We start from the raw sequence: 15,904 nt of genomic DNA on the forward strand, positions 1-15,904 counted from the left end.
ATGAATGACGATGAACTAGTTATTAAAGGCTTTGAACGTGAAAATGTAATTTCTCAGGAGTTCATTGTTCATGTGATGTGATGCAAAACATGTCGATTCAATTCTGGTTCAAACAACTTCATTTTTCATATTTTCTGTCTTTTTCAGATAGATTTGTCAGTTATAGTGTAACTTGAAAATTCATTTAACTTCTAATTTTGAAAAACTTTTGTCATACACTACATTTGACTTCGAACAGCAGCTTTAGTGCTCACTTGCCTCTGGGATATGTTTGTTAAAGCTGTATGCTGCCATAGATTTTCAGCACAATTACAAAGCCATTGGCTTGGCAGATGATCATCTCATTATTAATACCTGTCTGAGGAATGGGCTGCATTAGGTTTTTTCCTTTATCTCCAAAGTACTCATGTCAATTCTTGCCTTTCAGGTTCGTGATGTGCGAATGATTTCAGATAGAAATTCCAGGCGTTCAAAGGGAATTGCTTATGTTGAATTTGTTGATGTTAGTTCCGTGCCCCTGGCAATAGGACTGACTGGACAGAGAGTCCTGGGTGTACCCATCATAGTACAGGCATCACAGGTAAGGAGTTGTAAATATCATTTTTGTTCATTTTGAGTTATGCCTTTTGTGTCTTGCTGAGAAACGTAATGTTTGAAAGTTTGGTTACCATTGCATGTTTGGAAAACCTTAACAAGGATGATTATTTAAGCTAATTATAAATGGACTTTTGTTTCCCATAGATGACAGGCAAATTAAAGCAATCCAAAGTGATATAAATGCATTTTGAAGATACAGATTTCAAGCAAGTAGTAGTAAAGAAATTGAAATAGTGTTACAGAATTGTAGGTTATATTGTGTATGCTTTCCAGCATGTGTAAAAACTGTTAATTTACTAGATATAAGCCAGAATTATGCATGAAGTTTTTCAGTTTAAAGGCTTTTGGAATCTGTGTCTCTGTACTTGGTCATCATCTTGGGTTCTGTGGATTTTAATTTAAAGTCCGATGGATAGTCTGCAGATTATACAATAGCTCGTGGTCTTTTGGTGAATCTGCCTAGTTCTGATCTGATAGATATATACTGCTTATGTTGGGGTTTTTTATTAAGTTTTGACAGAAGGTGAGTTTTTATTTTCTCCTTTTCTTAGGCAGAGAAAAACAGAGCAGCAGCAATGGCAAACAATCTGCAGAAGGGCAGTGCTGGTCCCATGAGACTCTATGTGGGATCATTACACTTCAACATAACTGAAGATATGCTTCGAGGAATCTTCGAGCCATTTGGCAGGGTAAATGTTAATTTGGCATGTTGTGTTGTGGTAGTTTATCTGAGAAACCTAGATTAGTTGTGGAGCACTCACAGCTTCTGCAAATAATTCAGCTTCACACCCACGGAACGTTTGTTCCCTTCTTGCACTGCTGTGCCCATAAACATCCCCAGGCTTTGGGTGCGTGGGTGGTGTTAGAGAACAGATGAGGACCTGGGTTTGTGGTGGTGTCCAGTGAGTTGGAATGGCAGATCTTACAAAGGAAAGCTGAGAATTCCATGAGTACCTAAATTAAGGATCAGGGGAAAAAAAAAACCCAAAACAAAACAAAAACTCCCTACATTGTATCCTGCTCCTGTGACTTGTGAATATGTTTCCCATCTGTGATTGTGAATGAGGGCCCTGTTTCACAGGTTAAAGCACAAAGCACAGGATTGGGGCTGAGGTCTGGGAATATTTTGCTATCTATCAGCTGTGTCTGAGGACTTTTTGCTCAAGTTTTAGCTCATGTAAGGACCAAGAACTAGTGGTGTGGCCTGTGAAGCTCCAGCTTGGGCCCCTTCTCACTCCTGAGCATTGGGCCTTAGTTTGCAGCATGGCAATAAGTTTTTGTAGAGAGAATCATGGAAGTGAACAGATCAAATCCAAAGTTTCCAGTGGAGCTCCAATAACTGTTAGCTGTACTGTGCCAAGGTACCTGGGGTATTTCATTATGAGACAGGGGAAAGTTAGGTACTTAATGAGGAAAAAGAAGTCCATTAATGTTTGGATTCTTTTCATACTGTCTTTGGATATGAACCCTGCTTCATACATACGGTGGCAGTGCTTTTCACATGCATTATTCAGACCCAGTATGCCCATCCCTTTAAATCTCTTGTGCAAAACCCTAGAAAATTGCTCTAGTTGATTAAATTTTAATCCACATGGCTGCTGTTCTTGTTTATTTTTTTTTTCTCAAGGTCTGACAGTAGCATTAAGGTAGTTTTAGGAGGGTTACACGTAGAGCTGTGAAGGTCTTTCCTTCTTATTCCATATACTCCAGTCCTAAACTCAGTTCTGTCTTCTGTGTTGCTGTCTCTTCCAAACACTACTTTATGGCTCATGGATGACTCAGCACCGTGTTTTAACTTCAGTCACTGTAAACTTCTAGGAGTTCCCAAATACCAGTAATTATTAAAATGTACAGTCCTTTCTTAAAGACCCTGGTCAGTCACGCAAACTGCTTTTCTTAGCTTGTGAAACAGTTTCTCAGCATGTGAGATGCATGACCAGTGTGTTTCAGTGAGGATCTGATGGGGTCTGTGTGCTCATGATCTGCTGGAATGTTGCATCAGGAGCAAACCTCTACCTGGAGCTGCACTCAAACCCCTTACGTTTACCTGCTTCTGTCTCAGTATGGGAGCACCTGTCTGGCTGTCAGTACACTAAGTTTGACTTGAGGAAGGAACGAGAAACTGATTAAAAAACCCCAATGAAAACAGTGGTTTCACAGTCACGTCTGTGTATTTGTCAGGGCTGTTTCCACGTTGTGTTTTGGTATCTTGTAGGTTGTTCCAAAATGTCTGATAATAAATAGCTTTATTCTTATCTTTCAGATTGAAAGCATTCAGCTGATGATGGACAGTGAAACTGGACGCTCAAAAGGATATGGATTCATTACGGTATGCCTGGGATTGCTGGGCTTCTTAGGCCATTTCTGGGTGTAATCTTCCCATGCAGTAGTGTATCTATATATATATAACCTTGTCATGTGTATATATAGCAGCAGTCTACATTGCTACTATATATATACCTTATCAATCCATATTGCTGTTGTATCTAGAGAGTAGCTACTGTATTGCTACTTTATCTCTGTTAGGTCCCATTTTAGAAGTGTCATGTAGAGGACACACAGCACTGGCCCTTTCCTTTGTTTCTGCCAGTTGTCTGGGTATTGTGGGTGAGCAATGGATGTGTTTAGGTGGGAATAGTTTCCTTTGGAGTCAGTGCCTGGGAAAGCAAATGCTGCCTTCTGCAGGCAAAGACACTAGTAAAGACTGGCATTTTTCACAGTTGTGAAAATGATTGAATTTGAGCTTTTTGGGGGACATAAAATTTTAGAAGATGAAACTTTCAGTTGAAAACATCTCTCCTCTTTGCCCTCAGGTACACAATTTTGTGAACTTGAGTTTCTTGACTGACCTGGCAATTTGTCATGGGGACAAAAGTCTCGGCTGGGACCTCTGGCACTTGGACACAAATGAAACCAAACTAACTATATAGTTCAGACTTGACGGTTTTAACACTGATAAAATGTTTGTGTGTTTATTTTGATGTTTCGCAGCATAAAGCAGGACATCTGTTAGGAATAATCAGTAAATACCATGGCAGTTGTAAGGTTACAAAGAAAGTGACTGTCACTCTTTTAAGAGAACTGCAACCCAAGACATCTGTTGATTGCAGTATCTAGATGCTGTAACTTGAACTATAATTATGTTTAAATACATTACCTAAATATGAGACAGTAAATACCAAAATCTGTGTGTTTGGTTTAAATTAAAAATTCAGAGCATATTTAAGTTAGCTTGTTGCTGTTATCTTAGAGAGTTTCTTCTGTTTCTGTAATTGTGAATGTTGCATACAGTAGAAGTGTTGCTGAATCCTGTAGGCAGTATTACTGAATTTCCCCTTTTCCAATCTATAGTTCTCAGACTCTGAGTGTGCCAAAAAGGCCTTGGAACAACTCAATGGATTTGAGCTGGCTGGGAGGCCAATGAAAGTGGGACATGTAACTGAGCGTACTGATGCTTCCAGTGCCAGCTCCTTTTTGGACAGTGATGAGTTGGAACGGACTGGAATTGACTTGGGAACAACTGGTCGCCTTCAGTTGATGGCAAGACTTGCAGAAGGTGGGTGTGATGTTTAATAGGAAATATGCAAAAAATACACGAGTTTGCAGAGTTTGAATTAAACCCCCCCACAGAACTTGGGATAACTGCATGAAATGGTCTCTTTAATCTTTTGACAACAGTAAGATTTCTGATCCTTGTGTTAGTGCATCCCTGAGTGAGTGGCAGTGCCCGCTCCAAGGTCTGTGTTGTGTTGCAGGTACTGGGTTGCAGATTCCCCCAGCTGCACAGCAGGCTCTGCAAATGAGTGGCTCTTTGGCCTTTGGAGCTGTGACAGGTAAGAAATGATGACCTGTTTATTTTTCAAAATTACTTTTTGCTTTATAATTCTGTGACAAGAGGTACTTTAATATGTTTTGTGATCTTTTAAAATGAAAACACAGGTATTGCAGTGTGTTTGACACACTGTAAAACGCTGCAAATCCGTAAGCAGATAACCAGGGACAGTATCACAGTTGGGATGGGTGTGATTCACTTTGCAGTATTTTTGCAAATCTGTTGTAGTTCACCTAATTCATCCCAAGCCTTCATCTCTTTATCTGTACTATTCTCTGTGCTAATGGGAACTTGTAAGTTCTACTGCACTGTAAGTGTTGACTGCTAAAAATGGCAGGCCCAGCATTGGACGAGCATTGACCCCTGTGAAAAGCCTGGGCTGTCCCAGGGGCAGGGAGGTTATTAGGACTTGATGTGGGACATGTCCCGAGGGTGGCAGCAGTGTTAGACATATACAGTGTGTGTCCTGGTGAGGAAGGACATTGTATGTCAGGGAATGTGTGTTGCTTGGATTTGGCTGTGGTTGTTCGTGTGTTCTGCAGGTGGGTATGCTGGAGTGAGGCTGAATATATGATTGCTGCTGCTAGTTCTTACTGGCCTAAACAGCAAACTGTTCAAGGGGTGTTCAGTGAATAACCTCCCACGGGAGGTCAGGGTTTCACAGAGTGGAATTTCTTCTTTTTGTTACTTTTAGTTAGTAATAAGAACAGAGAACTTTCAACTGTCACAGCAGTAGAAAATTACTTAATGTCACAAATAACAAGATGCTGGAACATGTGAGAAAGTGTCAGGACAGTAGCAAAGAATAGGTGGCATTGTTGTTTTGCCTTCCAGCAGAGTTTGTGACAGAAGTGATTCAGACTTAATAAGATAGGCCTGGATCATGTTACTGAAGGTCAGGTGCAGTCCTATGAAGAGCACACATGTAAAGCTTTAGACAGTTGCTAAAAGAATATAATAGGGTTGTTCTAGAGATGTGCCCTTGGAAGGAAAAGGAACTGGCTAGTGAAAGGAAAATGTTGGTTGTCTGCTGAAGAAGAAAAGGATGAAAAAAGCACAGAGGTAAGGAAAAAGTGTATCTAGATCAGAAGGAGAAGGAAAGGTCACCACCACTAAAGTTAGATCACTGTTAATGCAGGTGATACAGTAGTGTGGCAGTCAGGTGTGGAAACAGGTGTAGGCAGTCAGAAATGAGAAAAGTATTTAAAAAAACCCTCAATCCTTTCCCATTTGAAACAAACAAGGCCAAAAAAATCTCACCAAGCTCACCAAATCAAGAATATGGCCAGAAATACCTGACACAGAACTGTTCAGACAGGTGGAATCAGCATGAGATAACCTGCCTATGGAGAAATAAATGATAAGGTTGAATACAGGTGTTTGAAGAAGGTGCATGTTTAGCAACTATAGAAATGAAAGTGGTAGGGGTAGCATTGTTTATTCCACTGGTATTGTACAAAAGGAATAATGCAGACATGTGCAACTTTAAGTAACTTTGGAAAAAGATAAAGCTTTTTGCTGCCATAGAGTCATGAGCTATCCCCAAAGTGAGATTTGGTTATGGATTAAAGATCTCTTTACTCTTGTTAGAGAAAATTACTACCAGGAATTATGTCATTGTGGGAGACTTTAACTTCCCTGATACAGATTGGAGAAGAATTGCTAGTAATAATGGTGGGGCCCAGATATTCCTGGATGTGATATCCGACAAATTTCTTCATCAAACACTCACTGACTCATGAAGAGGGGATGCTATTTTAAACTCAATTTGGTAAGTAATGAAGATGTTATGGATGAGAATAGAAATGACCATTGACTTGAGGGATCATGAGTTGCTCATGTTTAAATGAAAGGATAAACAAACAGGTCTGTAACTAAGGCTTGTGATTTCAAAAGCAATGGTTGAAGAAACAAGGCAATAAAGTCATCTGGTCTGAGCAAATTGGGTGTTTGAACAGGCAGGATGTGAGAAGTTTCTTCTGTTCCACATTGCTAATGCTGTATTGGATCTGTATTCCACAGAAAGAAGAAAAAGCCCTGTTAGAAATGGGCTCCCCACTGAACCCGGGGGATTAACTACCTCAAAAGAAATAAGGAATAAGCATACAGCCTATGAAAAATAAGAAAAAGGACTAATAACAAAAGAATATTTTTAGTTTGGGAAACAGATAGAAAGAAAATTACCTGCCAGCAGTCAAACTGAGCTAGACATTCTAAAATACATGAAAGGATAGATGAAGATTTACAACTCTTGGAGAACAAAAAGGAAGCAGGGCTCAGGTGAATGAAAAACTACTCCCAAGGTATTTCTAAAGTATCTCATTGCCTCAGTTTGTAGTGGGTACAGTGGTCATAAAGGTTGGAATTTGAGGAGGGTAAGCTAGGAATATGTAGTAAAAAAAAAAAATTATTCCCGAGGTAGAAGCAAAGCTAAAAGAGCTGAGTGTAAACAGTTCAGAGGAGGAAGAAAACTCCCAGGAAATGAGTGGGGGGAAAAGATGCTTGAAACATGAGATCTCATCTCTGGTATTGTCAATAAACATTTAAAGTCTGTGATATTGTGTGTAGCTGGACCATATAACTCTAAATTATCTACACTCAAAAGAAAGGAATTAAAATGCCATCTGGCCAGATTCTGGTCCTGTTACTATCTCGACTTCACTCCTTCAGAAGTCATACTAAAGAAGGGAGAATATTATGACAGTATAGCAAACTGTCAGAGAAACTGCATTTCGAGGCTACCAGTCCTTGATGGAAGTGCCTTTCCTGGGCAGAGCAGCCATAGCAGAGCTCTTCTCACTGAACTTTGGGCTCCTGTCGATGGGGAGTTAGGAAGCCAGAGAAGTGGGTAGCACAGGAAGTACAAGGTGTGTAAAGAAGCTGGCTCAGAGGAAGAGGGACTTTTTCCAGGTGAAAGCTGGGAAGGTTAAAGGCTGTTATTGAAGCCAAAATTCAGGTGTTGGGCTTATCTTGTTTAGTACTTACATGAAAAACAATGGTGAACAGTGGGGGTGAGGTGAGTGAACACAGAGGTGCTGTCAGTAAGAGGTTATTGGGGTGTTATATATTGTTCACCTCTTCGTGGTTAAATCAAATTCCAGTTCTGTAGCCTGGGAGCTGAGCAGTGAAAGGTTGCCCAGGAGGAGGAAAATACCTAAATAGTGCAGTTTGGGTGACAGGGTATGACCTGGCAGCTGACACACTGCCAAGATCAGCTGTGCTCCTGCAGGCAGGACACTGAGCACCTGAGCCACACACCCACAAACAGTTCTGATCAGCCACCTTCAGGAGGGATTCAGTCAAGCTAAAATAGGGAAGGTAAAGAATCAGGTCTGGAGACCTGAGAACTTGGCCATTATTCCCGTGGAAAAAAATCCAGCAGGAAAAGGAATTTAACGTAAATAGTTGTAGCTGTGTACCCTGTTCTCTGTCTGAACATGTGAAACTTAAAATATTCAGGCTATAGAACATTCCTCTAATGCTTTCTGGGGCAAAGTATTCCATCCTGGTGGAAGGAGCTGTCTGGTTTTGGAAGAGATTGAGATGGTGTGCTGCCCAAGAAGGAGGAATAGGTGTTATCATATGAGACCTCTGTTTGGTCTCTGTTCTCTTCACAGTAATGGCTTGGGACACTGGGCATTACTTGCAGGCTTTGGCCTATTTAAAGCCATCTGGATTTCAAAATAAACACACAACTTCGTTTTGTTTTTAGACACAAAGTGTTTGGTAGCTGTTTCTGTATTTCTGCTTTCTCTGTGCACTGAGCCTGTACTCCCATCATGCCAAAGAGGTTATATATACAGAACATACTGGAAAAGTTACCTAGATCTGAACTTGACAGATGTATTAATTTTAATTTTCACATATTATTTAAAACTACGTGTAGGGAAAGAGTTGACGGTAAAGAGAGACAATGAATTTCTAAATTCTGAGTGATTTTAGGAGGGAGAGGAAAGGACTATTCTTCAGACACGAACAACAAGAGAATTCAGTGAGTTGATGAAAGATTTGGTGAACAGTGGGTTATGTTTCAGAGGTGGTAGATAATTAACTGATGAAACTGTTGCACAAGACAGCGGTAGCTGATTTTTTGCTGTATTTACAACTGTTCTGGCTCTTGGCCCTGGACAGAATTTGCACTGGTGGTATGTGCAGGTTTGGGGCAGGAGCATTTGGCTCTAGAGCCCCAGCTGGCCCACGTGGGACAAGTTCAGCTGGACACGATGTGCCTGTGCAGTTGGGTCAGAGTGTCTGTCCTCATGGAAACTGAGGGAGTTCAGAGATTTTAAACACCTTTGTTTTCAAAAGTAACTAGGTAATTAGTTACAGATTTGGCCAAATCCATGCAGTTTCTGCAGAGAATACAGGCTAAGATAGCCTTTGCCATTATGATACTTCCACTGTATGGAGGTGAGGTTTTCTTTGTGTTCAGATCTGGATGGAAAACATGCCAAATGTAGCCAGCTCTTGTTACAGCTTGGCCTTCAGAGCTTGCTCCTTCCAGTCTTGCTTTTCAGAATGTGTTCTTAGGAAGGTATTTGGGAAGGCACTTGAGGAAGATAGAGAGAAAAAAAATCACTCCTGTTGGTTCTCCAGTGTTGTCGAGGAGGGTTTAGTAGAAAGGGAAAAAGTATGTTCATATTTGATGCCCTCAGGTGTTCCCAGGTAAGCTTGGAAGCTTGCTTGGTGTCTATCACTTTGCTGCTCTCTAAACCAGTGAATTAAGATGATGGTTTACTTCAGTCTTCTTACTCCTTCTGTCTCTGTGCTAAATGGAACATTATTGAGGGGGCTTATGCTTGCAGTTCTTGAATTCTGAAGTTTGCTATTCATTTTGAGATGTTGAGTGTTGAAGTCATGGCTAGAAAGTCGGCATTTGTTTGGTCCCATCACTTCCAGTTGGGACAGCTGTATGTTACTAAACAAGTAAGTAGTGTTTTCTAGGCAAATTAAATGTTCTCAACTCTTGAAAATGTTTTGAATTTGAAAAATACCAAAGGTTCTTTTGTCATTGTGACATCTATATGGAAAGATAGCAGGGGAAATATCACCTCATTCTACTCAAAATGAATTTTGATAACTGCTTTGAGAATGTCAGGTTTCTATAACTGTGCTTAACTGCTTTCTGTTAATAAAGATGTCAAACCTCTGTTGCCTGTCAGAATTGCTGTAATTGTTTTCTCATGGAAATAAATTGTAAAGAGTTCAAGCACAGCAAAGGCAAGAAGAGGATGATAAATTGAATTAAAGGACATGGTCATGTCCTTTAAGGTGTTGTTTCTCTTTGACATACGCTTACCTTTGTGGTCATGGAATCTGTCAAGTACAGAATCTCCCAGCTGAGGAGCTGAGATTAGTGAAGGTACTCACAGCTAGAGAGGAACTGTGAGAGTGGGTTGAGGCACTTGAATAAGCTCTTAACCACAGAAATACAGGCTAAACAACCTGGCTGGCAGGCAGTGATGCTACCAAGCATACTAATTAACTTCTCTGTATTTTTCTTTAGATTTACAAACAAGACTGTCCCAGCAGAATGAAGGTAAACTAGCATTTGATGTGAGTTGTAATTAGTAGGTCTTGTTGCAGATGGCTGTAAGTGAAATGCTTGTGGTGCAGAGTTTGCCCACACTGAGGCCTTGTGTTCTGTAGGTGTCCCTGGGGAGTCATGCTGTGATTGATTTTTTGACTGGAAATCCTTCATAGCATTTGCTCTGTGTTGGTGACATTCCCCAGCCATGTGTTAGTCCAAGAAAACGTGGGGGGTGGTGTTTGTGGGTTTAGGTGTGGCTGGGTTGGGGGTGTTCTCCTTGCTTAGAGGGGTCATTTGAGAATCAGGAGCTGGGGTTTCTGTCTCTGAGTTGTTCATTATCTGACTACACAACCCAAAATATCTGCAGTGCAGGGGGAGAGGGACGTTATTCCAGCTCCACTGACAGAAGCTGCAGCCTGTGGAAGGGCACCTGTGGGACAGTGTTTAATGATGACTGGCATGATGAGCAGCAAGAAATGACAAGTAGTAATTCCACAGTTACAGGGAAGGAGTATAAATTTATCCTGCAGTTAAATGTTCATAATTTTTGTTGTCAAATGTTACCTGTAATCTGCATTTTCAAGGGACAGAAGTGCAGATACACTTTTGAAGCATAATTCAACGTGCTTAAAACAGGTTTTGAGAATTCACCAGGGTCTCTGTCCTTGCTGTGCAGTCAGCTGGGGAGGTGCCACTCTGTCCTGAGCTGCTACTGAGCTTCCATGAGGAGCAAAACATTAAAGGTGCTTCTGGCATACAACTCAGGCAGACATTTTAGATGCAGGTGAAGATGCATGTGTCTCTGCCTTTTAATGTTTACATGGAAAATTTGCCAAAATCAATGTACAGGATTATCTTATCACTTTTCACCTTCAGCTGTGGTTCATATGTGCCAGTGTTGGTATTGATCAGTTTAAATGGATCTATCACTGGTAGTGTTTCCTTATGAGTTTTGCTTTCCCGCCTTCAATTTCTGTTTAGTCAGAACTGTTTCTGCCATTGCTGAATGCTGGGATTTTAAACAGATAGGAGATACTCATTTAAATTACAGCCACACATAGTGGGTTCGTAGATATGTTACTGGTATTTTTTTTCCATTTGTAGATATTTTACTGGTATTTTTTTTTCCATTGCAACAGTTCTGGCTGCAGCTGCTTCTGTACAACCACTTGCAACACAGTGCTTCCAGCTTTCCAACATGTTTAATCCTCAAACGTAAGTGACTTATTGTGTGGCATTTGTTGATGACTTTTACATGTGAGAAAGAAATCAGAATGTTGCAAGAGTGTGTTTAATGAGTTTGGGCTGGATTTTGTCTGAGTGAAATCTCTGTCCTGTTTTTCCTGCCCCCCATACAGTGAAGAAGAAGCTGGCTGGGACACAGAAATTAAAGATGATGTGATTGAGGAATGTAACAAACATGGAGGAGTTATCCACATCTATGTAGACAAAAACTCAGCTCAGGTATGCCTGGTTCTGGGGGGACACTGAGCAGCTCTGTTAGCAGCTCTGTTGCTTTATTTTGTCTAGAGGGAACATTACAAATATGGAGGTTTTCCCTAAATGGAACCTAAATTTCTTGAAGCAGTGTTGCAGTTTGTCCAGGATGTTGGTGGTTCCCTCCTGTTGTGAATCATGGTGTGTAACTGATGTGGATATGAGCAGTTTGCTGCTGCTGCTCTTGCAGATTTACCCAGCTGAAGTTCTGTGGCTGAAGAGTAGTGACCAGTTCAGTTCAGGCATTTGGCTTTTCCCTTAAGCTGTGCATTTCCCCCACGTCAGGGACTTCCAGTTTCCTCTTTCTAGAGAGCCCAGACTTCAGCACAGAGGGCCCCTGCTGCAGCAGATTTGAGGTGTGCAGGAAACGTGAGCCTCAGCCCAGGCTTGGGAACAGTTGTGGTCACTGGTGACGTTAGAGCCTTGCAGGGGACAGTCTGAGGGCCTGGAGCTAGAGCAGGGAATTCCAGGTTCATACCTGCATCTTAAACTGGTGAATATGTTTTTCTTCACTGTGTTGGCACAATCCCCAGATTAGTTACCTCTTCCCTGTATTTCAGCTCTTAGAATATATAAACTGTGGAAGGTCTGTAAATAAATTTGGCCACCTGGAACCCCTTTTATAAAGAATTCAGAGCCCAGACTGAAGTTCAGTTTTCAGATGGTCTCACAGTCAGGCTGGTTTCTACCCTGGAGGTGTCCTGTTGTGTTCCATGCTGTGGTGTGAGGCTGGAACCCACCCTGCTGTCCCAGTCTGTTTAGGTGGGGTTGGTCTGCCCTGGTGATGCACTTGGCACTCACTGACCATTGCTGTCCTTGTGCAGCTGCCACAATGTCACCTGACACACTTTTCCACGGGTTACAGAGAGTTTAGATGGGAGCTGCAGTTTAGTATGTAAAACAGTGTCCCTGGCACCTTGTAATCTTCAAGGTCACTGCTGTATTGGACTGCTGGGAGGCAGAAACCTTTCCCACAGTGTGTGTCTGTTACTGTCTGAGAGATCACTGTTCTCTGACAGATAAAAAGACCCAACCAACAGCCCAGAACACCCCCCTGCAAAAGCCCAACTAAACACAAAACAAAAAAAATCATCACACAGCCCCACCAAAAATGCACCAGCCCTCAACATCCCTCACATACGTTCTGAGCACGTAGAGCTGCAATTCTGTTTTACCTTAGCAAGTGGATTTAAAAGAAAAAGCTACAGCTACTGTGTTGTGAGTTAAATGTTTCATAAAAAAAGAAACCCATTTTGTTACAGTAGCACAGATATAAAACATCCATATTTAAAAATACTGGATTTGAACCTAAGCTTTCTTGTGCTGCTCTGTTTTGCAGGCTGAGATTCTGGGCACGTTCAGGACTCTGTCCCAGCCAGACTTGCACACTGAGACTGTCAGGGCTTGGCCATGAGGGGTGATTTGTTGTGGATGAAAGGGTTGCAGTCCCAGCTGAGTGCACGGCTGGTGTACTGCACTGGGGGGTCAAGGAAAGGCACAGCTTTGTGTTGCTGTACCTCATTTTGGGGTTTAAGGAGCTTGGGTGCCTTTGCAGAGGAGGCTGAGAGCAGAGGTGTGTGTGTGTTCATTGCTTAATGCCTTCATCACCAGCCCCTGAGCAGGGAATGAGCTAGATCACCGTGGGAAGAGTTAGGACAGGCTGGCAAAGGCTGCTACAGGGAAGTCTGTTTCTTAATATATTATTTTCCTGAAAAACCTCTTTCAGCTAGAATCTGATCTGGTTCAGGAATTACTGATGGTAGTCTATTTTTAAGCAGGCAGCCAGAAAAATGCCACGCATTGCTGTGGGCATCTGTGTGCCTTGGAGTTGTTGGATGTGACTATTGCAGTTCTCCAGATTAGGGAGGCACAGTGCTTGATTTACAGATGGGGAACTCCAGGTATCTCTGGCCAAGTTCAAAGATCAGTCTGTCATTCACCCTGGGGACCATCTCAGGCCTCCTGCCCTGCTGGGATGGGGTTTTCCCTTTGCCTCAGTCCTTGTTCAAGTAAAGACAGATAGATGCTGAAGGTCATGTAGGAGAATTTTTACAATATCAGTCTCCCTTGAGGTGCTGTGTGTTCTTCCTGGCCTGGGGAATGGGGCGTGCTTGCTCCTTGTGGAATCGGGCTGGGAGCTCAGACCAGGGAGAGAGGGATCTGTGGCTGAGGTCAGTGGCTCACAGCCCCTGGGGGCAGCTACACCCCTTGTGCTGTCCTCTCACAGCCTTCAGGGCCCCTCTAGAGGGCTCTCAGTGAGAGCAGATGAGTGCACGTTTGGGCTGTCTTGGAAAATCCTGCTTAGAAAGATGTGGTGCTGCCTTAACTGTTCCCGTGGGGCAGTGCCTGTCGGGACACTGCCCCCTTCTCCCCTGTTCCTTCTGTCACTGGTCCATGCCAGCGGGGCAGGTGTGGCCAGGGGCTGGCTGAGGCACAGCCCGTGGATGTGTCCCCTCCTCACAGGCTGCCTCGCTGTGTCTTGCAGGGCAACGTGTACGTCAAGTGTCCCTCGATCGCCGCTGCCATCGCGGCCGTCAACGCGCTGCACGGGCGGTGGTTTGCAGGTGGGTGTTTCACGGCCCTTCTCTACTCAGTCACCCCTGGCAGAAATGCCCAGCCACTGATGGTTTTTGTTTGATCCTGTGCTCAGGTAAAATGATCACAGCAGCGTATGTACCTCTTCCAACGTACCACAGCCTTTTCCCAGACTCCATGACTGCAACCCAACTACTGGTTCCCGTTCGACGATGAAGATTAATTTAGTCAGTTTTGTACATAGGTATTTTTTGGAGGAAGATTGAGTTATCTTTTATTTAGATAAAACTAAAGGAAAGGATTTAATGTCATTTTGTGTACACTTCCTGCTACCTTTAAAAATAAAACGAAGTAAGCAGAAATGCAGTGTGTTCATTCTCCCTAACTAGCATTTCCACTGTATACAAAGCTGTTGACTTCTTGTTCTGCCTTGTAATTCTTGTACATTGACTAAGGTGATCCGTAGGAACTGAGAAGTAGCTCATAGATAACAAGTTCTCTGTAAAAGGCAGATGGGACATAATGACATTTTTAATGTTTCACGAGCCTTTCTTTTAATGCAGCAAAGACATTTTACATTTCACTAAATGTGGGTGATCTGCTCAAGGGCAATATCGGAGAGAGACTGGATGAAGGGACATATTTAGTGTTTTGTACAAATGAAAAATCCAAAAGGCTACTGAAGGCTGACTGCGGCAGCTACTCAGCTTGCTTTGTGCTGAATAATTGGTAAGAATAGAAGGATTGAAGGGTTTTATTTCTTGATGGTAACTTTTGATTAATGTATCTGTAAAAGTTTCTTTGTAAATACTGTGAGGTGTGTCTAAGTTTCCAAACAAAACGATCTCTGCATTTCCGGATGAGTTTCCACGTGTGCAGTGAGGCAGAGCTGACAGATTCCAGCCAAGGCTGAAAAGGGGTAGGAAATACAGAAACGTGTTTTGTTCTGGTTGCATATAATCTTTGCTCTTTTTAAGCTCTGTGAGCTCTGAAATATATTTTTGGGTTACTTCAGTGTGTTTGACAAGACAGCTTGATATTTCTATCAGACAAAGACTTTCATATTGCAACAATCTTTGTAAGAACCACTCAAATAAAATTCTCTTAAAAAGGCCTTCATGAAGCTTTATTTCTCTGCTCTCCCACTGTGACTTAAGCAGTGTGTGCTGTGGCCTGCAAGTGAGTGATGGGTGCTGTGCAATGGTGGATGTCGGGGATACCACTGCAGGTATCCCAGGTGGAGATTCGTGGGATACCACGTGCTCAGAGCACATGCAGGAGCTGGTTCCTGCTGTTCCCAACCCTCTGCTCTGTCACCGTAGTTGTTGAGGGCCTGGGCACAGCTCACCCTCCTCAGGCCTGCTGGAGGTTCATCCCAGAGCTGCCTCCCTCCTGCCCACCTCCTCCCCCATCATTCACAGGTGGTTGGCAGTCCTGGAGCTGGAGGAATCGGTTACACTGGCTTTCGCTCTGCTTTCTGGAGGGAGCCTCCCCTGTGCTTTGCCCTTCCTACCCCTGTCCTGCCTCCCTGGCCTTTCTAACCACTCAGAAAAACTGTTTGGCCAAGGTGGAGAGTATGGAGTGAGAACATTCCTCCTGGTGGGGGAAGGCTCGGCAGGCAGTGCAGGGATCCTGCTGCTGTTCCCAGAGCACTGGGATGACTGGCTCTTCAGCAGGGCTGTGCCTGAGCTGCAGTGGGGCAAGGGACTGTCCTCAGCAATCCAGGAACTGGGAGCAGGTGAGTGGAGGGAGCACGGAGGTGGGGAGGGGCCAGGAAGACACTACAGGAGGGTCTGGGGGTTGGTGACACAGCTGCTCTCTGTGCTTGAGCTTTCTTTCTTTAGTGTCCAGTATTAGTCCCTCAGTGCCAGCTGGAGGTAAAGGAGCTGTCTGGGCTGAGCCCACGGCAGCAG

At 43.0% G+C, this 15,904-nt stretch overlaps 1 protein-coding gene across 7 annotated transcripts in view; it reads left to right on the top strand.

Annotated features, from left to right (window-relative positions):
* The window catches only part of RBM39 (RNA binding motif protein 39), a 30,449-nt gene extending 15,344 nt beyond the window's left edge, over nucleotides 1-15,105 (top strand). For 5 of the 7 annotated variants that reach the window (XM_051803311.1, XM_051803312.1, XM_051803317.1 and 2 more), the window contains 10 exons: nucleotides 428-580; nucleotides 1,149-1,286; nucleotides 2,861-2,926; nucleotides 3,949-4,153; nucleotides 4,353-4,430; nucleotides 9,936-9,968; nucleotides 11,099-11,174; nucleotides 11,318-11,423; nucleotides 13,942-14,020; nucleotides 14,107-15,105. In XM_051803311.1, coding sequence (XP_051659271.1) covers nucleotides 428-580; nucleotides 1,149-1,286; nucleotides 2,861-2,926; nucleotides 3,949-4,153; nucleotides 4,353-4,430; nucleotides 9,936-9,968; nucleotides 11,099-11,174; nucleotides 11,318-11,423; nucleotides 13,942-14,020; nucleotides 14,107-14,207 — 1,035 coding nt within the window. In that variant the 3' untranslated portion in view covers nucleotides 14,208-15,105. Of the gene's footprint in view, nucleotides 1-427; nucleotides 581-1,148; nucleotides 1,287-2,860; nucleotides 2,927-3,948; nucleotides 4,154-4,352; nucleotides 4,431-6,019; nucleotides 6,187-9,935; nucleotides 9,969-11,098; nucleotides 11,175-11,317; nucleotides 11,424-13,941; nucleotides 14,021-14,106 lie in introns of those variants that run through there. The other 2 variants (XM_051803315.1, XM_051803316.1) reach the window with 2 other exon arrangements.
* Nucleotides 15,106-15,904: the final 799 nt, after the last annotated feature.

Source organism: Manacus candei, unplaced genomic scaffold (genome assembly GCF_025592945.1).
Source record: "Manacus candei isolate 608988 ecotype Guabito, Panama unplaced genomic scaffold, ASM2559294v1 h1tg000057l, whole genome shotgun sequence".
NCBI classification, from domain to species: domain Eukaryota; kingdom Metazoa; phylum Chordata; class Aves; order Passeriformes; family Pipridae; genus Manacus; species Manacus candei.